The sequence below is a fragment of the Camelus ferus genome, chromosome 10 (assembly GCF_009834535.1).
Source record: "Camelus ferus isolate YT-003-E chromosome 10, BCGSAC_Cfer_1.0, whole genome shotgun sequence".
Taxonomy (NCBI): Eukaryota; Metazoa; Chordata; class Mammalia; order Artiodactyla; family Camelidae; genus Camelus; species Camelus ferus.
In genome coordinates, this window is record NC_045705.1 from 57,374,582 (window position 1) to 57,396,043 (window position 21,462).

General features: G+C 43.6%; 1 protein-coding gene across 8 annotated transcripts in view; it reads right to left on the reverse strand.

The window, feature by feature from the left end:
* Positions 1-370: 370 nt before the first annotated feature.
* The window catches only part of ANAPC15 (anaphase promoting complex subunit 15), a 68,405-nt gene continuing 47,313 nt past the window's right edge, over positions 371-21,462 (reverse strand). The window contains exons 1-8 of one of the 8 annotated variants that reach the window (XM_032489270.1): positions 14,733-14,808; positions 7,286-7,440; positions 3,643-3,785; positions 3,488-3,536; positions 1,919-2,048; positions 1,336-1,395; positions 867-1,004; positions 371-718 (exon numbers count right to left, since the gene is read on the reverse strand). In XM_032489270.1, coding sequence (XP_032345161.1) covers positions 659-718; positions 867-1,004; positions 1,336-1,395; positions 1,919-2,038 — 378 coding nt within the window. In that variant the 5' untranslated portion in view covers positions 2,039-2,048; positions 3,488-3,536; positions 3,643-3,785; positions 7,286-7,440; positions 14,733-14,808 and the 3' untranslated portion in view covers positions 371-658. The other 7 variants (XM_032489269.1, XM_032489272.1, XM_032489271.1 and 4 more) reach the window with 7 other exon arrangements.

The following is a 21,462-nucleotide window of genomic DNA, read 5'->3' on the forward strand; positions in this document are numbered from 1 at the left end:
GAGATCCTGCCCTGCTCTGAGATTTAATTTGTTCTCTTAACACCAAGGAAGCTGACTAGGAGAGCTCCAGAGGCCTCTTGGTTCTGGGCCTCAGAAAGTCCCTCCCCGCCCCCCTGCCCAGGCCATTCCTGGTGGGATCAAAGGAACAGTAAACACCGGGTTAGAGGTCCTGCAGGAATGGCTGGGGGCAAGCTGGGCCAGAGGAAATGGCAGTGGAGCCTGGATACAGGGTCAGGCCCACCCTGGCCTTCCCTAGTCCCAGTGCATATGACCAGGTAGATTTGCCTGAGTCCCTTGAGTACCCTCTCCCTAAAGCTCAAAAGAAGATGCTGGACTCCCCTGGGTTCCACCAAGAAACAGGGAATAGACATGGGGGGAAAATCAGTCCTGTGTCTTTATTAAAGAGAATTAAAAAGAGATTAGATATGGAAGTCAAGGGGTGAGGTGCTGGCCAGAAAGATGGAGTGGGCTCAGGCCCTGAGGATTCAAGGGCAGACTGATGGCGTGGGAGGGGCCTTGGAGACCAGGTCCTGGCAGCAGCTGATGAGTGCTCAAGGGTGAGCTTTCAGGCACTGGAGGGTGATCAGCTGGTTCTTCAGGGGTCCAGGGTAGGCCGGGCTGGCCTGGAATCTCCTGGAGACCACCCTGCCTTGTCTACCTAGATCATCCACTGATCCTGATCCTGTTCATTGCCCTCCATGTCCACCTGGAGAGGAGGCTGGGTGTGGGTGGGGAAGGGCCTCAACCACCCAACCAGCCCCAGATCCTGCCCCTGGTTTGATCCAGGGTTTCTATATCCGTTGGCTGCCAGTTAGGGCAGGGGCAGGGGCCCAGGAGCAGAGGCCCTCCCCAACATGCCTACCTACCTCATTGACCTCTCCATCATCAGGTGACTCATTGTAGTCATTCATCTCATCCATGTCCTGCATGTCCTCATCATCCTCTGAGTCCTCTTCACTATCTTCGTCATCATCTTCATCTTCCTCTTCCTCATCATCATAGTGCTGGTGAGGCAGGGAAGAGCCTGTAGGTTCTACAAGTAGGCCTGGACCAGTTCCAGGATTGGCCCACCTGGAGCCTCTCCCTGGGAGCAACGAATGAGCCCCACTCCCCAAACCTGTCCCACTGGAGTCTAGCAGGGTGGTGCACACCACCTGGACCTTAGTGCTGAGCCTAGTGCCCACCCCCTCTGCTTCCCCTTTCTGGCTTCTACCCAGAGCTGAGGAACCATGACTGCTCTAGAGTCAGAGGCTAGACCTTCAGAATTAGAGCACAGCCCTAGTCCACCTGGGACCCACCTAGCTCCACCTAGCCCCACCAGCTGGAGCCACTCACCTCTGAGGCTGGCTTGCCAATAGGTACCAGATTGTTGTCCTTCTCTGCGATGCTCTGGAGCTGTGCCAAAGAGGGAGGAGAGCAAGGGCAGGGCCTAAGGGAGGCAGGTCAGGGGCAATGGACTGGCTCATCCTGCCCCCAAGAAAACCCACAAGTGTGGAGGAGAAGCTTCCTTCCAGTTCTCAGGAAAATTCAATCCCTTTCTCTCTTGTTATCTACCACTGGCTTATGAACTTGATCCAATTACATAAACTTATAAACTTTCTGGGCCTTGGTTTCCTCATAAGATTATGGTGAGGATGAAGTGAGAGACTATCAGCCCAGAACATGGTATCTGCTAGGTCCTCAATAAACAGTCAAAATTATTATTTCCTATGCTTTAGGGTAAAGAGCCTCAGCTCCAATCTGGCCTAGAGGTCCCATGGTCCCCTAGCAAATTAGGATAACACAAAGGTGAGAACCTAAGCCCCCAGCTCCCAGCCTGATTCTTCCCAGTGCAGGTCTCCAGAGTAAGGTGGGGTCATGGCCAGTGATGAGGTGGCACTTGACTGAAGCTCCATCATAGTACTGCTTCCTCACTCACCCAGGCCTGATGCTGCTGTTCTTGCTGCTGCAGTTCTGTCTCCTCCACACAGGGTCGATCCAGATTAAACCACAGTGTCTCAGTCACACGGGGGAAGAGTGAGGGGAACAAGGTGGACATGGCTTCTAGACTGAGGGAAAGGGTCAAGTGAATTCAGGTCTTAGAAGTGTTTGGTTTTGGTTTTATTTGGTTACAGTTTGGTCTGGGGATGGGGTGGAGTGGAAGGTAGTGGGGAAGCAGCTCTTCCCTGTGGGAAACAGATAGACCTGAGTTTGAGTCCTGGCTCCACCACTTACTAGCTGTTTGACCTTGGCCAAATCATTTAACCTCTCTGAGCCTCAGTTTCCTCATCTGTAAAATGGGGGATAATAACAATTACACCACTTCACTTTTATTCTGATAAGTAATTTACTTTATGAATAAGTAAAGCTGTTTGTAAGCTCGTCAAGGAGCGAAGAAAATGGAAGCCAAATGTAGAGAGAGGAATCCAGAATGCAGACTGGCATAAAATTCCACAAAATTAAAGATGGCAGGGCTCTGCTGAAACTCTTATCTACCTCCTCCAAACATGAGACCTACTTTTTGCTTGTCTATGATGCTCCACAGCATGCCCAACCAGTGTCAGAAATTTAGTACACTAACCACCTTTCTAATGAACTACAAATTGTGAGGGGGTGTAGGGGCCATGATGGGTTAGGGCGCGCTCGGAGGTGTTAACAAGTACAACAGTAGCTCAGTAAGACAGTCTAAAGGCATGAATAAATGGATAAATAAGTAGATGGAAAAACTGAAAGGACGAACTAATATGCGAGAGAACAAGTAACTTCAGCTTGGATTAAGCAGCTCAGGGGGCTGAGCAGTAAGGTCCCAGACAATGTGAGTTAAAACCTTTCAACCCATAGGAAAACTGAGGCCCAGGCGACAGGCAACGATGGGCTCTAGGTCACATAGTTGAGTTGGGGCATAGAACTCCCGAGGGAACCAGACCCAAGGCGGGACACCAGAAATGAGCAGAAAGGGATCTATGTCTAGTTCTACTTTTGCCCTAACTTGGACCGATTCAGGGCCAGCCGCTGCCCTTCCGTGAACCTCAGCTTCCCGGCCCGTTTAATAGGAATAGCAACACCCGCCCTAAGGTCCCAGAAGTACTGAGGGGCCAGAGAACAAGGCTCTGAAAGCCCAATTCCTTGCCGCAAAGCCACCTCCCTTTTTTTGCTTATTATGATAATAACCTTGGAATTGACCAACCGGAAGAAGACAGGGGCGGGATTCGGGCAGGCATTTGCCCTTATAAGGCTGCTAATCGCTAAAGGAGCGGGGCTAGAGTAAGGCCAATTAACTGGAAGGAATGTAGGGTGACAGGAAGAGACACCAATGAGTGACGGATCTTGTGTGACGGGGTGGGGCTTAGTCTTGAGGAAGCGGCCAATGAGCTGGAGCTCTTTAATGTTAAAGGGAGTCTGAACAGGGAGCTCCTGAGGAGGTGGGTCAGGGGAACAGGGTTTCTTTAGGGAGGGGAGGAAGGAACGGGCAAGGGGACAACAGCCGAGGCTTTGCTTCTGTACTTACCACGCCGGGATGCTGTAGCCGGCGGCGACCCGGAAGCACTTCCCTCTGCCTGAGCGGAAGAACCCACCAGAATCCGGAACACACTAAACGCATGCGTCTTTGGTTTTCTATTGTTTTCCACTCCCGCCCACCAGACCGGATGTGACGTTACATACGTTTGTCACGTGTTAGGTGGATATTTGGCGCGCGTGCTCTATTGGCCCCGCCTTGAGTCTCAGCCAATCGGCCGCTCCAGCCTGGCCCCGCCCCAACGGCCCCGCCTCTCTGTCTCCAGGCAGTAGTTGCTTGGCAATCCCTCCTGCAAAATATTCGGGGTTAGCCAGCTTCAGTACTAGAACTGTTTGTCCTGCTGTGTCCCGGGAAAATTAGGCTACTTCTACCCTAGAATCGCTGGGTGATTTTGAATGCCCCTCTTGTCTGTCCTCTCTCGCTCTCAGTTTCCCGTTTGGAAGCATATATGGATTTACGTATGCCTTCAACAAATTTGAGTCCCTACCATATTTCATATTCCAGGCCCTGGTAGAAGCTGGGATTAAATCTAGGAACATGGCCACTACCCCGCAAAGACTTAACAGTCCAGAGGGGAAGCCAGACTCTACAGACCTGTAATGGACTCGCTAGTCTCTTAAGATTGTCCAGTTCTGCATTCGACATTTTTTAAGGGCTTGAGTGATTCATCACTCAGTTTCGGGCGCTGCATTCTGCTGCTGGGGAATTCAGCTGCCCTCTCCAGGCCTGGGCCAAATCTCCTTAGTAGTCAGCCTCCTCGTATCTCTCCCACTCCTTTGTTGATGCCTCTGTTCCAGTAACCTCTGACTCAGCCTCTCCTTCAGAGATCCTTATGATTTTCTGGCAACGGGAGTCCTTCAACCCAACCTCCATTACGCGCCATCAACCACCAGCCTCTTTCAGGGCCAGCAGTCACCCACAGTTCCAATCCTGCCCCGAATAGATGTGTGACCTTTAATAAATCCCTTTTCTGCATAAGACTCAGTTTCCTTTTCAACCAGTATCATAATCTCTGCCCAGCCTTCCTCCTATCCTGGGCTGATGAAGTAACATGTTTAAGAGGTAGTGTACTGTGCATATTGACTGTAAATGTTGCCAAGCTGTTCTTGATTGTTACAAAATTTTTAATTAGTAAAATTTGCCTCTTGGAAATGTCCACCCTTTTCATTCATTCATTCAACCAAAATGTGGAGCTAGATGGCACTCTCTGAAGCTGCTCTAAAATCATAAGACCCTGTCCACCCTGCTCCAGGGCTCTCCATGTGACTGAAGCAGACTGGCACCTTTAAACCCCACTCCCCACTCTCTCCATATACCTGCATTTCTTTAAAGATAAAAACATCTTCCCTCAATGTGTGTTTACCATAACAAAATTAACCACCCCAGAAAATGGCTAATCTCAAATGCCCTAGGTGGATAGGCCTCACATCCTCCATTAGCAGAGCCATAAATCCCATTACTCAGAGTAGCCCCCAACAGATCTTATAACCAATCAGGTGCTTGTGCATGAATTGATCATGCAGCCTTGTGTTCACAGCTCCTTCCCCCCAATAAAAGACCCTGCATGTTCACCCTCAATCCTCACACAGGCACCTCTCATCTGTGTGGCCTGCTGTTGCCTGTAGCAGCGTATCTATTAAACTTTACCTTTGTTCTTAACTCCTTGTGGTCTTTGGTAAATTCTTTTACTGCCTGTGCACTGATCTGCTGTGTGTCCTACAACACAATACCCATTTAGTACCTTACTATAGGCCTGCCACTATTATAAGTAGAGGATATTCAACAGTAAACAAACAAAACCGAAAAAAACAAAAAACAAAAAACCTCTCTCCTTGTGGTGATTCCATTTTAATGAGAGATAAAGATAGGTAAATAAAATGTATAGTTTTAAGATTGCAGTAAATTCTAAAGAGAATAAATAAATCAGAGAAGTGGAAATAAAATGTTGGCAGGGGAGATGTTTTATTTTAGTTAGGGGGAGCCAAGGAAGACCTTACTGGGAAGGTGACTTTTGAGTAAAAGATCTGAAGAAAAAAAGAAAGGGAGCCCTATTCTGATATTTAGGTAAGAACATCAAGGAAAGAGCAAGTGCAAAGGGCCTAGAATGGCTGAAGCATAATGTTCTATGGGGAGAATGGGAGGAGATGAGGACAGACTAGGGCCAGATAGTACAGGTGGTCAGAACTCAATAAGGACTATGGCTTTCACCCCATGTTGAGGATCCTGTGAAGGGTTTTGAGCAGAGTATCCACACAATTTGATTTACATTTTAAGAGAGTTACTCTGGCTGTTTTGTGAAGAACAGATTCAGTGGGGACAATGGCCGAAGTGGGAGATCAGTTGGAAAGACAAGGGAGGTGCTGGTTTGGGAGGAACTTTCTGGAGTTCATTCTGGGGTATCCATTAGACACCCTTTAAGTTTGAGATGTCCATTAGAGTTGGCATGTTGAGGGGGCAGCAGGCCATATAGGTTTGAAGGTCAAGGGAGAGATCAAGACTGGAAATACCAATTTGGGAGTCATCAGCACAGAGGTGGTGTTTAAAGCCATGAGACTGGATGAGATCCCCAAAGGAGTGAGTGTAGATGGAAAATTGTTTCCTTCAAAATTCAGAATCTGAAGAAACCAGAAGCAGCAAACTAGACTGAGGAGGAAGGCAAAAAGGTAAGGAGAAAGCCAGGGAAGTTGGGTGATATCCTGGAAACCAAGTAAAGAAGGGGTATCAGGAAGGAGATAGTGCTGCACTACAGTGGAGGTCTGTATAAAATTGTTTCTATTTGTTTCCTCAGTCGACCATGAGCTCCTTGAGGGCACAGACTGAGTGGTTTCTATATCCTCAGGACCCAGCTTGACCACTCCATCTCCTAGATCTCTTATCTGTTCCTCCTGTGGGCTGCATCCCTGTTACTCTCTCCCCCTTCTTTTTTTCACTACATATCATTTCACTCAGGAGCCACCCTTTGCCTCCATCCTTCCTGACAGCTCTGGCCACTAACCTACAGTTTCTGACCTACATCCTCAGCCAGGTTCAACAAGTCATGGCGACTGGGGGGAGGGGGAAAAGGGAGAGGAAGATGTGGAAATTTGGGGTGATTCCCTATTTTTGGCTCAGGCAACTGGGTCAGTGAAGGTGCCATCTGCTTTACATTCATTATCCATCATTTACCCTTGCCAAGTGTTTGACTTTTTTTGTTTCATTTCAAGGATAATAAACTAAGACTCTGACAGGTTAAGAAATTTCCTCATATTCCTTCATTTGTTCTACCATTTGGTCAAAACTTATTGAGTGCCACCCAAGTGCCAGACACTTAATAGGCCCTGGGGACAGAGAGATGAAGCAGGAATAATTCCTGTCCTAGAAAAAAATATAGCCTAGTGAAGACTAAGACAATTATATACAATTATAGAAGAGGGTAATAAATGTTAAAATCACTGCATATAGAGAGTGTTATGAGAGCACAGAGGAAGGGAAGACGTATAGGTTCTGTATAAACTGAATTTAGTCTTTGTTCCAGGGAAGGAAACATTTGAATGGGCCTTGAGAGATGAGTAGGAGTTAACCCGTTAGATAAATGGGAGAAGGTGATGCAGAAAAAGGCATATGGCATGCAAGGGCATAGAGTTAAAAGCAGATGATGTATTCGGAGAACAATGAGAATCCTTTTGGGCAGAACTAGCTGTCTGGGGATAGAGAGATGAGAAAGAATGTTACGGGGACTCAGATTGGGTAGGGCTTTGGTGGCCTGGAGATGGAGTGGATGGGATGGGAACCAGGCATTCCAGGTCTTACCGTGGCTCTATTGCTGACTTGCTGGAGACCACAGGGCAGGTCCATATGTAACATGTGGTGGATTTAAAGTTCACTGTCAGTCATTCTAGTCCCTCGATGCACCTGCCTTCCTGATGTCAGCAAGTTGTTTCCCTATCTGCGGTTTCCGTGATACTCTGAAAAAAAAAATCTTTGTGTTCTTGGTTTATCATTTTGTTTCTACTTTATGGGCCTTGTATGTCACAAGGCCATTTCAACTCAACTCCTCATTTATTTTCTAGTTAGGAAACTGTCATTGGGGCCTCTCCTGGGCTTGATTCTGAGTTTAGGATGGATGCATGAGTTAGAAGTGATCTCCATGGAATCTCTTCCAAGTCCCTAAAAAGCCAGCCCTAGGAGGGGTCCTCCAGACAGGCCCCTATTTGCATGGGGGTTTGCACATATTTGCTTACCAAAGCAAAGGCTTCCTCATTCTGAACAAACTAAAAACAAACAAAAGGTGGGAAGAGAAACCCCTTGTGTTGGAGGCAAAGGCTGAGGGGACACAAACTACATAGGCATGCACATACAGTCACCATCACACATTCCCAGCACACACAGGGGTGCTAGGTAGAATAAAGGCCCCCCAAATATATCCATGTCCTAGTCCCAGAACCTGTAAACATGTTATCTTATATGGTAAAAGGGACTTTGCAGATGTGATTAAGATTAAGGACCTTTGAATGGGGAGTGTAGCCCAGATTATTCAGGTGGACCCAATCTATTTATATGAGTCCTTAAAATGGGAGAATCTTTCCCAGCTTTGGTCAGAAAAAAAGAACAATGTGAGGAAGGAAGAAGAGTCAGGGAGATGCCACACTGCTGACTTTGAAGACAGAGGAAGGCACCATGAGCCAAGGAATGCAAGCAGCTCTAGAAGCTGGAAAAGGCAAGGAAACTGATCTTCGGTCTAGAGCCTCCAGAAAGGAATATAGCCCTGCTGACATCCTGATGGTAGCCCAGTGAGACCCATGTTGGACTTTAACTTATACAACTGTAAGATAATACATGTGTGCTGTTTTTTAGTGAGATGGGAAGCCCCATGAAAAAGATGGCAAGACCCCCAGGCAGGGCCACTACCCTCCTGCCAGCACCATTCGGTTCCCTGGCCCAGCGGCATTATTTCACTTTTTAAACTCTGAAACAGCTTACTTCTAGGAAAGCAGAACTTACCCCTAAGATTCTATTGGTTCCCTGAGCTAACTCCTGATTGGTCCATTTCTCTTACTCCTGATTGGTCCATTTTCCTCACTCCTGATTGGTCCATTTCTACAAAGCTTGTTCCTAATTAGTCACTTTTGTTATACCTTATTTGCATATGATGTTGCAAAATGTTGCAAAGTCTAAACTGGTATCCTATAAAAGCCTGTGTAAACCTACAGACGGGGTCCAGAGCTTGGAGCGTTAACTCCTCTGGGCCTGCTGGCATAATAAACCTGAGTTCTCCAACCCTCCGAGTGCTGCTTGCTCTCTTGCCCAGATCCAGGTTGCTATCACAACTGAGCTATAACACTGAGCTGTAACACTGAGCTGTAACACACTTTGCTGCAACAGTAGTAGGGAAGAACAAATCTGATTCCATATTAGATCTATTCCTTTAGCTCTAACCCCATGCTCAGTTTCCCATGCTTAGTCATGCTAGTTCTGTACCTTTTGTAAAAGGATGTTGCCTATAATCTGAAATATACAGGACAGTCCATTCTCAAGGCTCTGACCTTTAAGAGTACAACACTTTCCCATTCATATGAAGATAAAAAGTTGCAGAAAAGAAAATAACATTTGTCTTGTTGGAGGTTTACAGGGACATCTTGACCTGACCACTTGGACAGCTGCAAGAACAAAGGATTCTGACACCAAGAAATTTGTAACAACCAACCACAACCCCTCCCCTTTTTAGTATAAAAGGAGCCTAGATTCTCACTTGAGGAAGATGGTTCTCCAGGACATTAGTCTGCCATCATCTCAGCCTGCTGGCTTTCCAAATAAGGTCCTTGCCCCAACACCTTGTCTCCTGATTTATTGGCCTGTCGGGTGGTGAGCAGAATGAGTTTGGACTCAGTAACATTTTAAGCCAAGAAATGTGTGGTAATTTGTTGTGGCACCAATAGAAAACTAGTACACAGGCAAATGCCTACATCTTCATGCCGAGAGAGATGCCTGATCACACTGTCATACACCCTCAAACAGACCTAGGCAGGGAGACCCAGAGAGGTCCTCAGGCTCTCTTTGGAGGCTGAAGAGCAATGAGCCTTCAGGGGTGTGCTGTGGGGGTGAGTGCAGTCCTAAAGTCTGCTCCTTGTTTGTTGTGAGAAGGCATAGAGCAAAGCCCTCACCCTCTGACCAAATTTATCATAGCTTTGCCTTCACTCTACTCTTTCAGTCTTTACATCATAGTTTTACCAACCTTTATACCAACTTTTAAAAAAGGTTTTACCTTAGAAACAGTCTAGAACACAACACGAATGAACCTTGAGGACATCACACTAAGTGAAATAAGCCAGTCACAGAAGGACAAAGACTGTATGGTCTCACTTATATGAGGTACCTATACTGAGAACTGAGAAGGCCAGTTCATGGACAGAATGCAGAATGGTGGTTGCAGGGGCTGGCAGGGAATGGGTAGTAGGAGCTGTGTTTAACAGGTGCAGAGTTCTAGTTTGGGAAGATAAAAAAAAGTTCTGGAAGTGGATGGTGGTGATTGTTCACTGAACTGTACACTTAAAAATGGTAAGTTTTATATTATGCATATGTTACCACAATTTTTAGAATAAATTAATTTTTTAAAAAATCTGTTAAGCAGACACCATTTTGGAGAATGGACTCAGTGGGAAGCAACCAGCCACCTTTCTGCAGCTGCTGGAAACTCAGAGACCCTGGTTCCCTGACATCTCTCTCTTGCTCCCACTATAATACAGAGGAAAAAAATCTGACTCCATATTGGATCTGTTTCTTTTCCTTTAAGGCCTTTATATTCTATTCCTTTTGCTACAAGTTAAGAATGTTGCCTATGTCCAAAATATACAAGATAGCCCATTCTCAAGGCTCTGACATTTAAAGACATAACACTTTTCCATTTATATAGAGATAAAAAGTTGCAGAACAGAGAATAACACTTGTCCTTTGGGGGGGCAGTAATTAGGTTTACTTATATATTTATTTTTAGAGTAGGTACTGGGGATTGAACCCAGGACCCTGTATATGCTAAGCATGTGCTCTACCACTTGAGCTGTCCCTTCCCCCAACATTTGTCTTGTTGGAAGTTTACAGGAACATCATGACCTGACCTACATGGACAGCTACAAGAACAAAAGATTCTGACACCAAGAAGTTTGCAACAGCCAACTACACCCCCTCCCTTTTAGTATAAAAGTAGCCTGAATTCTAACTCAGGTAAAATGGTTTTCAGGAGACACCAGTCCACCATCTTCTCGATCTGCTGGCTTTCTGAATAAAGTCACCTTGCCCCAGTAACTCAATTTACTCATCTTTCGATTTATTGGCCTGCTGTGTAGTGAGCAGTATGAGCTTGGACTCAGTAACAACATCTGCCACATCACTTGCCTCCATCTCTATGCAGCACTCTAGTCCTGACTGTCACCCCCATGTAACTCAGGCCACTGCAGTAACCAACTAGCTTCTTGTACCCACTCTGAACCTCACATAGGTTCAGAAACCTTTGCCTGGCTGCCCACTGCTATTACACTGTGAGCTTAAATCCTTGCCAAACAAGATCTGGCCCTGACTTTCTGTTCACTTTCACCTGGAGCCAACCTCCCCCTTGCTTTCTGCACCCCAATCACATCCCAATAGCTTTGCTGTTCTTCAGAGCCACAAAAACACTTCCTGCCTCAGGACCTTTGCACAATGCTTCCATCTGCCTGGAACGCTGTACCCTTTCTCCAGTGGGCCAGCTCCTTCCTTCTGTTAGTCTCAGAGAGGCCCTCCCACCAGGCCTAGGTCAGGTTAGTTCTTCTTACACACTTCCCAGACATCTCCTCCTACAGCACGTTGCCTAACGTATACACACACACACACACACACACACACATATATATATATATTTTTATGGTAAAATATACATAACATAAAATTTGCCATTTTAACCATTTTTGTCTATAATTCAGTGGCATTTAAGTACATTCACATTGATATGGAACCATCACCACCATCTACCTCTAGAACTTCTTCATCTTCCCAAACTGGAATTCTGCACCCATTAAATAATAATTCCCCCTGTTTGAAATTTGCAAGTGTTAGCTACTATATATAAAAATAGATTTTTAAAAAAGTTTCTTCTGTATAGCACAGGGAGCTATATTCAATATATTATAATAACCTTTAATGAAAAAGAATATGAAAGCGGATATATATATGTATATGCATGACTGGGACATTGTGCTGTACACCAGAAATTGACACATTGTAACTGACTGCACTTCAATTAAAAAAAAAAATCCCCCAGCTCCCCACCCCCCCAGCCTCTGCAACCACCATTTTACTTTCTGTCTCTATGAATCTGACCACTTTAGGTACCTCATATAAGTGGAATCATACAGTATGTGTCCTTTTGTGACTCTTATTTCACTTAGCATGTCTTTAAGTTGCATTCATATTGTAACATGTGTCAGAATTTACTTCCTTTTTATAGTTGAGTGATTTTCCATTGTTTGTGTAAATTGCATTTTATCTATCCATTCAACCATTGAGGGACACTTGGTGTGCTTTCACCTTTTGGCTATTGTGGATAATGCTGCTATGAATGTGGTTGTGCAAATATCACTTAATTTTAGTTATATATTTAATTGTATGATTATTTGTTTAAATTGTGTCTCTCTTCCTAGTTTCTGGACGTCATGAGTGTTCACCAATGGATCCTCAACACTGAGCACAGTGCCCAGGCATCACCTGATGTTCAATAAATATTTGCTGAATGAATAAATGAATGATAGACCAAAATATACTGGACATATGCCACACCTGTAGTCTTCAGGGAAGGGCAGAGGACTTGGGTCTTGGATCTAGTACATTGATTTCTTATTGTGTGTTCTGACCTTGGCCTAGTCACTTCACCTCTGAACCTCAGTTTCCCTACATATAAGGGGACTGTCTTCCCCACAGGGCTCTTGTCAGGGTCAAATGAAATAATACATGTGATGAGGCTCTAGTTACTGCCCAGGGAGCTGCACAGTGACCTGGAGGCCTTGGCTGAAACATAGAGGGAGTGAGGAGACTCCATCTGAGAGAGCTGGACTAACAGGATTCTAGTCCAGCTCCAAGTCCATCCAACCCCCGAGGTGACCCTGAGTCTGCATTAGTTTCTTATGGCTGCTATAAAAAACTACCACAAATGTTGTAGCTTAAAACAACATGGATTTATTCTCTTACAGTTTTGGAAATCAGAAGTCTAAAATCAAGGTTTCAGTAGGACTGTATTCCTCCTGGAAGCTTCAGAAAAGCTCCACTTCCTTGCCTTTTCCAGCTCCCCAAGACCACCTGCATGTTTGTGCTGGTGGCACCTTTCTTGTATCACTCTAACCTCTAACTTCCACCTTTGTATCTTCTACTTCATTCTCTCATCTCCAGCCTCTCTCTTATAAGGACCCTTGTGATTATATTGGCCCATCCAGATCGTCCAGGATAATCTCTTTATCTCAAGATCTGTACCTTCATCACATCAGCAAAGTCCCTTTTGCCATACAAAGTAACATTCACAGATTCTGGATTAGGACATGGGCACAGGTACCATCCTTTTCCCACCTAGGCTTCAATCTTCTCTTCCAGAAAATAACAGCCTCCGTCCTGCCCTGCACTCCCTGCAGCCTCTCCTGGTGGAGTGTTCTCATGGAGCCAGGAACGTTGAGTAGAGACCAGGGAGTTAGTTCCTGACCACTCCAGCTCCCAAACTCACCCAATCTTGTCACAGGTAGTCACAGCCCCAGGACCTAACTGTCCCCAACCCCTGCTCTGCCCTTTCCTTCCATTTCCTGGGCTTTTCCAGGCAGGCCAACCTCCTCCCACCCCAGTGACAACCAATCTTTCACAGAAAACACCCTTTATTACTGAATAGCAAATATGTACTGTCTCGACTATCTTTACCTGCACCCCCAACCCTGCACTCCAGGAATCTTGATCCAAATCTTTCTCCCACTCTCCCATATCCAATCCTCACTCATAGCCCCTTGGGGAAGTCATACATCATTTTACATTTCTCTCTATTTTACGGGTGGGGAAATTGAGGCTCTAACACTTCTGCCTCACTCCAGCTCCCTGCTCTCTTCTGCCATTGTCCCTTCTGTCCTCAACCTTTGGAACCAGGGCAGTTTCACCAAGATTCATTGCATCCAAACTAGGGGCAGTCTCAAATAAATCAAAATGAGAGGAGCCCCTAGAGATCATTCCGGCCCCTCCTCGACATTCACCATTCATTCAGAACACAAATATTTCCTGAGACTCACTATACACCTGGCACTGTTCTAAGTTGGGAACAAAATGGACACAAATCCTTGCTCTCATGACTTTCACTTTGAAGAGGTGGGAACAATCATGTAAACAGGCAGTAATATCAGATGATGATAAACATGGTGAAAAAGAATAAAGCCAAGGAAGGCAATGGAGCACACAGGGTGGTGACACCACATTCAAGAGGAGGTGGTCAGGAAAAGCTTCATTAGTAAGCAGACATTTGAACAGATTCCCAGAGAAGGAGCAAGCAAGGAGGAAGTGGGGGAAGACTGTAGACTGGAATCAGCATCACTTCCAGCAGCTGCTACCCAGCTTTCCTGCCGCAGGACCAGCCAGTGCCTCCCCCATCTTAGTCTCAGAAAATGGTGCAACATCTCCCCAGTCCATAAACCAGCAACCTGACAGTCATTTTTGTCCCTGATCTCTTTGCCTCTCCCCACACCCCAAAAGTCCCCAGGCCCTAGAGATTCTACATACTAAGTATCTCATGAATCCACTACTTCCCTCAAATACAAAATTCTTTTTTGCCCAGCCCCCTCCAGCCCTACTCCATCCTCATCTCAGCAAGTGGCCACACACTATTCCAATCACTCAGACCAAAATGCCTTGCAGTCATCCTAATTCCTCCTTTTCTCCCACACCCAATATCCAAGCCATCAGCAAATCTCATTAGTGCTCCCCTCAAGTTACATCCAGATTCCCACCCTTCTCACCGCTTCCTCTGCCACCACCTACTCCTGGTTCAAGTTATGGTCGCCTTGAACCTGTGCTGTTCAAAATAGACCTTTATGTCCTTTGCTTGCTTTCCATTCTCCCTAGAATCTGTTTTTAAATCAGTGAGTTGGAAAAAAAAATTTCCATTGCATTCAGAGTAAAAGCTCAAGTCCTTACCCAATCTGACTAATGGAGCATTCTAGGTTCTGGTCTGGATCACACACCCCTGCCATGCACCCCGCTTCCTGCTTACCAGTCCCACTGGTCTCCTTGCTGTTTGTTCCTGGAATGCACTGAGTACATGTCTGCTTCAGGGCCTTTGGACTTACTGTTCCTTCTGCCTGGAACATTTCCCCCTTGTAGTATAAACTCTGACAATTTTTGTTTATTTTTCATAATAAAGTGCCTGACTTAAGCTTTGATTACCAAGGTGGCTAAAACAAAGGATATTTTGAATAAACAAACTGCTAGATAAAGAGCCAGGCCTCCTCCTGGAACTGAGGCTCCTTTGTTTTAGAGGTATTGATTGATCTCAATAACTGACCATTTGGGCCATTTGTTTTTTTTTCTCTTCCCACACTTTAATTTCCTGCTCATATGTTTTAAATTCATCAATAAAGAGTGAGCCTGTGAAACCCTAGGTCCCCACCCTCAACCCCAATAAAAGCAGAACCCCAAACCCACACATTCTTTCTCCTTCTCTCCACTTGGTTGCTCTATGCCCCAGGTGTGCTGTGTAATTTCCTGTAAGCAGACCTTTATTTTTTCAAAATTTCCTGGTGCTTACTGCTGCAAGGTGTCTTGCAATCATAATAAGAAATGTAAGGGCCAGTCCAGCCACAACTCTGTTTATTGACAGGCTGAAACACGCACAAAACAATCGGCATAGCTGGCAGACTGCTTGATTGCCCTTGCAATTAACCAAGGGGAATGCCCTTTCCTACTTGCAACTTGCTTACTAACCATCCAACCCCGGAGAGTAACACCATCTGGAAAAGGAGCACCCCTTGCTGGGGGTCTGTTGCACTGGTGTGTGCTTTCACATGTTTCTTGGTGGTGTGGTATCCAACCCAAAAGGTCACAGCTGCCATAATAACCTAAAGATCTCTCCAGAATGGTGTGATCAAGGCCAAATGGTCTAATGAGAAGATGAGACCACTAATTATATAAGGCCTTAATCGAATATTAAGGTGCCTAGGCGTCCTCCATGCCTCAAGGTCAAGTAGAGCTAAGGAGGGTAGGTTGAATTGCAAGGCTATTGTCACCACCCAAGGAGAGGCTCTGGGCTAAAGGCACTAGACTGTGTGTCCTAACCCAGAACAATGAAATAGCCTTGCAATCAGAAACCAATGGCACCACTAGAAGGAAAATACCATAGAGGCTTATGGTCTCTGTGTCACCACTTCACTCACTACTTGGTCATCTGACCTGATAGGATATGATGGGTCCAACTCTTGGCATGATGTTACTAAAAAATTTATTTAATAGACAAACATAAATGTCCTGAACATCTAGTGCTCATGTCTCCTAAGAACCCAGGTGCTTGATAAACACAAAACCCCACGGATGCTTCTTGGGTGTTACTAATGCCACGCACACCAACATGCCAGAACTCTGGAATTATGCTCCAGAGGCCTAGTGGCTTTTCCCAAAGGTATGTGCACATCACGCTAGTGGAGGCAGACCCCAGTCCTGGAGAGGTCTCTGAGGACAGCCCCTGGAAAGGAAAGTAGCCAGCTACCAAGAGGGGTTACAGTGACATCATCCAAAAATTTTCTGGTATCAGCACATAAGATTAGGGTAACAGGATGAAAACCAGAAGTAGAAACTATTTTTAAGTAGACATCCTTAGAATTTTGCTAAGTTAAATGATGGGAATTCATTGAATGTCTAGATCATTTCCAAATATAAAATGCTGAAATGGTAATTGCTAAATAAGTCTAAGTTTACCTAATTTTGACCTCTTTTTACAGAAGAAATGATACTTTATTCCATTAGTCCTGTGCCACTGAAAAACTATACTATAATAAAATATGTGCTTCTGGAAATTATAAAATGTAAATATGCCAATAGAAAGAATGCTGATTTACCATATAGTTCAAAATTGCTTACTTCTTAATGTTCACTAGAAATTAAGGTTTCTAAGGGTTAAGAATTATAATTAATACATGTAGTTAAAGCTACTAGAAATAAGAAAGTAAACAACTCTGCATGCAAGGAAAGTAGGATATATTTTTTGACTTAGAGAAGGTGTGAGGTATAGAGATGCATTTTTGATAAGAGAAAAGAAAATAATTCTTTCCTAAAGTAAAACCGGTTATTTCAGAATGGGAAAGAGGGAAATAAAGGCTGAAATGGCACAGAAAGTTGGGAAGGAAGAGAAAGAGAAAATTTTACTTTGTGTGGTCAGGTTGGCTAAAATGGAATTATCATTATAAGGTTTTTTTAAAAATAGACTTTAATATCAATAATATGCGTATGTAATTTTCTTTCATCTGCTAAAAGGACAAAGTTATCTTGGAGTATTGATCTGCTCCTGATAAAAGCTTATGAAAGGATATTCTTTACCTTTTAAGTAATCTGGCTAGAAAGCAAAGATTTTGTGTTTTACCAAAATAATTTCCTGTGCTTCATGTTGTCTTAATCAGGTCTTTGACTACTGAAGAAAACTGAGTCTTCTTAATACTGAAAGAATTAATTTTTGCTCACAACTATGTAACCTTCTATATTTGCCTTTAAAATCTTCTGCCATTTTGGTTAAGTAGATAATTAAGTATTGTTTTATAATGATCTGTGGTCCTATTTAGTTAAGTGTCCAACACCTTTTCATATTTTGGACAGACTTCCCAAAATCAAATTCTAAGTGAAGTCTCTTTGAACTGGAAGTAACATTAAGATTTTCCAGAGGACTCCTGAAATATCACAAAAAATTTGTTATTTCTCCTTATAAAAAGAGAGACATTAAACTAATTAGGTTTATTTATTAAATTACATGGGAAATATTATCAAATAAGAAATAATGCTAAACCTTCTTTATTGATATCCTGGAATGGACATATTTTATTAATGTAAGTGTTCTAGAGGGGAGGGTATTGCTCAGTGGTAGTGTGCTTAGCATGCATGAGGTCCTGGGTTCAATCCCCAGTACTTCCACTAAAAAAATTTTTTTAATATATAAGTGTTCTAGGAGTTATATGAAATTCCTAAAGTCTGATATGTAACGTTATCAGTCATAATTCCAGTTATCAACTTCAAATGTGTATCACAGAAATAACCAAATTTCATTGTCAACTGCATTATAATTAACTCTTATCAGATCTTTAGCCACGGGCGTTTTAAATTCTCATGTCATTTACAGGCAGTTACTGTTTTACTCTGCTGCTTTTGCAAAAGTGCTTCATCTTCAAGAAGATTCATGGAAATGACTCTGATAAGTACAGGTTTCTGATAACATTCAGAACTATAGCACTGAACTAGATAAGAATTTACAGAACTCTAAGGAAAAACTGGATTCATAAAACTTCTAACAAAAGATCAAGATCAAGAATTAATTACAAGATCAAGATTAATTACATAGGACTGAAAGAACTGATGAGGATGATTATAATTGTCTTTTGACTTTTGTCAGAATCATTGTTGGTTCTTTAATCTTTTGGTTTCCAGATTTAAGGAAACTTTTTCTCTTAAGCTAACTATGACTTACAGCAGTTTGGTAAAGAACAAAGATGAAACAATTACTTTTTCTTTTTACCTGATACCTCCAGAATTTGGAAATTCCCAGTAAGTATTCTTATTTTCATGGCAATATAGTTATTTGCAGAAGTGCAATAAGAATATGTTCTCCTTGTAACAAGATGAAATTGAAAATGTTGATCATATCATAAAGGCTTTGACAGGAATATCATATTTGAGAGAGACATACCTAGACTCAGGTATGACCAGATTGCTTTAAGGAACTAAAGTTGACTTTATAGTGCCAATAAAGTGCTTTGGAAAATCATCCTGGTACCTTGCTTACAGAGTTTCAGCACCATTACAAGGTCACTTTCTGGCAGGCCTAGGAGCCTCAGGATATTTGGGGGAACCTCAAAAAGAGAGAGAGAAATTCACCCAAGTCTATTGGTATTGCAGGCAGTCTGATGGCAAATTCTTGGCTTGGCTTCCTAGCCTTGAGAGGCATTTAAAAGTTCAATCTGGAGATTCCTTATGAAAAGTTCCAGCAAAGCAGATGTAAAAGAGCCTATATGATCAATCACTATTCTTGCTGCATTTTTGTAAACAATCAGGCCAAGTTTAATGAGACTAGACTTATTTTGCAGAAAAATTAGTCTTACTTTGATTATCTCTGATAGACATGGGGGTGATTGTAAAGAGGAAAAAAATATTTCAATGGAAAACTATTGTATATCCTTATGGTCATCAGATTCCAGTCCTATTAATTGTCTTTGGGGTTTTGTCTTCTACCTCTAAACTGGACTGGATTCTGAATTCTTCTTGTTTCCTCCAATATCTAGCTACAACTCTCCAAACTAATGTTTTCAATTTTTCTCCCACTCTTTTGACTTGGAATCATTGAAAACAAAAAACTACCCTTTTCCCAAACCTATGTAGGCTGAAATGGGACAACTTGATATAAACTTCAGAGAGATCACTATGACAGCTCATGTATGGATAATCTCATGACTGTTGCTGTGTGGACCACTAAGAAAAATCACCAGAGATATTCAAACTGCAAGCCAGGAAAATCTATCAGATTACTATTGTCTGCCCTCACTACATCTGAAGATGCCTGGAGTATGACATCTAGAAATCTTCTTGACTACTGCCTTCAGCAGCACTCAAGAAACTGGGATTATAATCTCCTCCAGTCATTAACCTTTGTTTTTCTTTCTTTTGTTTCCATAGAAATGCCTCTTATTAAATACCTGATGCAAACACTAGCACCATGAAGGCTTAACTGGGGGAACCCACCTGCATCACTACCTCCTAAAATGGGGTACAGCTATTTAACTGAACTGACCTATTCTCAGGACTAAAAGACTGGTTTGATGATATATGGAGCAATCTAATCAACTCAGGACAGGTTCAACTCTACTTATACCAGATGGCCCAAGAGTTAAAGTATTCCACAATCTTACTAAATCTTTGAACACATTCCCAAGGCCCCTAAGATAACTGATCTATTTCCACAGCTGGACTTTTCAAATTTGAGACAATCGTTATGGACTGAATTTCAGACTATTGCCTGTATAATTATTATAGGGTTTGCCACTATAACTCTATTTAAATGTGCAGTTTTGGGGTTACAATGTACCCTACCCTGACTTTTAGGGAATCAGCTACCCAGGCAGTTAATGTCCTCACCATTGATTCTGATGCATCTGTGTAAACTCTGACAGTTTTTTTTTTTTTTTTTTGCTTCTTTTTTTTGAAACACAAGTGCCTGACTTGAGCTTTGATCGCCGATGCATCCACTTCAAAGATGGTTATTTTGGAGGGGATGTAGGAGGAAAATTTTTTAAGTTTTTCCTTCCTTCCTTCCTTCTTTCCTTTCTTTCTTAAGAAATATACCAAAGAATCATGCAATGCTTCCAGTGCTGGATGCAATCCTGGGCCACAAGTCTGCACATTCCTTTGCAATTATCCTGTGATGGCAGAAACTTTCATCTTGCCCTTATTGTTTACTATGATCCCATGTTATCTTCAAAATAAAGAAACACTCCATCCTTTCTCTGGTATGACTTTCGTTGTCAAATTATCACTGCTGGATATACCTTCTTCCTGAGCTCTGGTTTACCCTTCTTTACTGTGGCCATCACCATGTCACCCACACCACAAGCAGGAAGTCTACTGAGTTGTCCCTTGATCCCCTTCACAGAGATGATATAAAGATTTCTGCCTCCCGTGTTCAAAGACAGCTATCTAGAATAAACACGTTGCCAGCCACTAGATAAAAAGCCAGGCTGCTTCTCCACATTGAGGCTCTTTTGTTTTAGAGATGTTGGCTGAATATGATAACTGACTGTTTGGGCCACTTGTTTCTATCTCTTCCTATATGTTTTAAATTCGTCAATAGAGAGTAAGCCCGAGAAAACCTAGGCCCCCACATTTGACCCCAATAAAAGCAGAACCCCAGGCTCACAGGCATTCTCTCCCACTCTCTCTTTTTCCCTCTCCCTCTCCCTCTCTCCAAGACCTCGCTGTGTGGCCCAGGTGTGCTGTGTGATTTCCAGGTCCTGGAAGTAACTAACCTTTATTTTTTCAAAGTTTCCTGATGGTTATTGCTGAAGGGTCTCTTGCAATTATAAGAATCACAAGGGCCTGTCCAATCACAGCACTGCTTGATAGGCTGAGACCAGCACAAAATACCATCCCCACCCCATACCCACTGGGCTCCATTGCTCACTTCACTATGGTCTCTGCTCAAATATCACCTCCCCTTTCCCTTATTTTTCTTCAGAGCACCATCACCAAGTGTCTGTTGGTTTTCTCTCCCCTCTCTCCCCACTGCTAGAAATGTCAGCTCCATGAGAACAGGGACTTTGATTCACTGAAGTAGCCCCAAAACCTACAACAGCCTAACACATAGTAATCACTCAATTACGCTTGAATTGCTTTGTTGAATAAATCCTCACTGCCACCCTCCTGGTGTGAGGCACCACTATCCCAGCCCTGGACTCCTGAAGTAGATTCCTCTGTAGCCCACCTGGCTCACCCACTACCCACACCCAATCTCTCCTGCACACACCAGTCAGGGAGCATCTTTCAAAGCTGCGAATCGAATTGTATCACCCCTCAGCTTAAAACTGCAACGCTCAAATGATTCAATAAACTCCTCAAACTGATGAGATTTTGTGGAAATAGTCACTCTTGCTGTTATGAGTGCACATTGGAGGGCAATTTGATAATATCTCTCAAAGTTAAAAATGTATGCACCTTTTGACCTAACAATTCCACATCTAGGAATTTATCCCCTAGAAAGA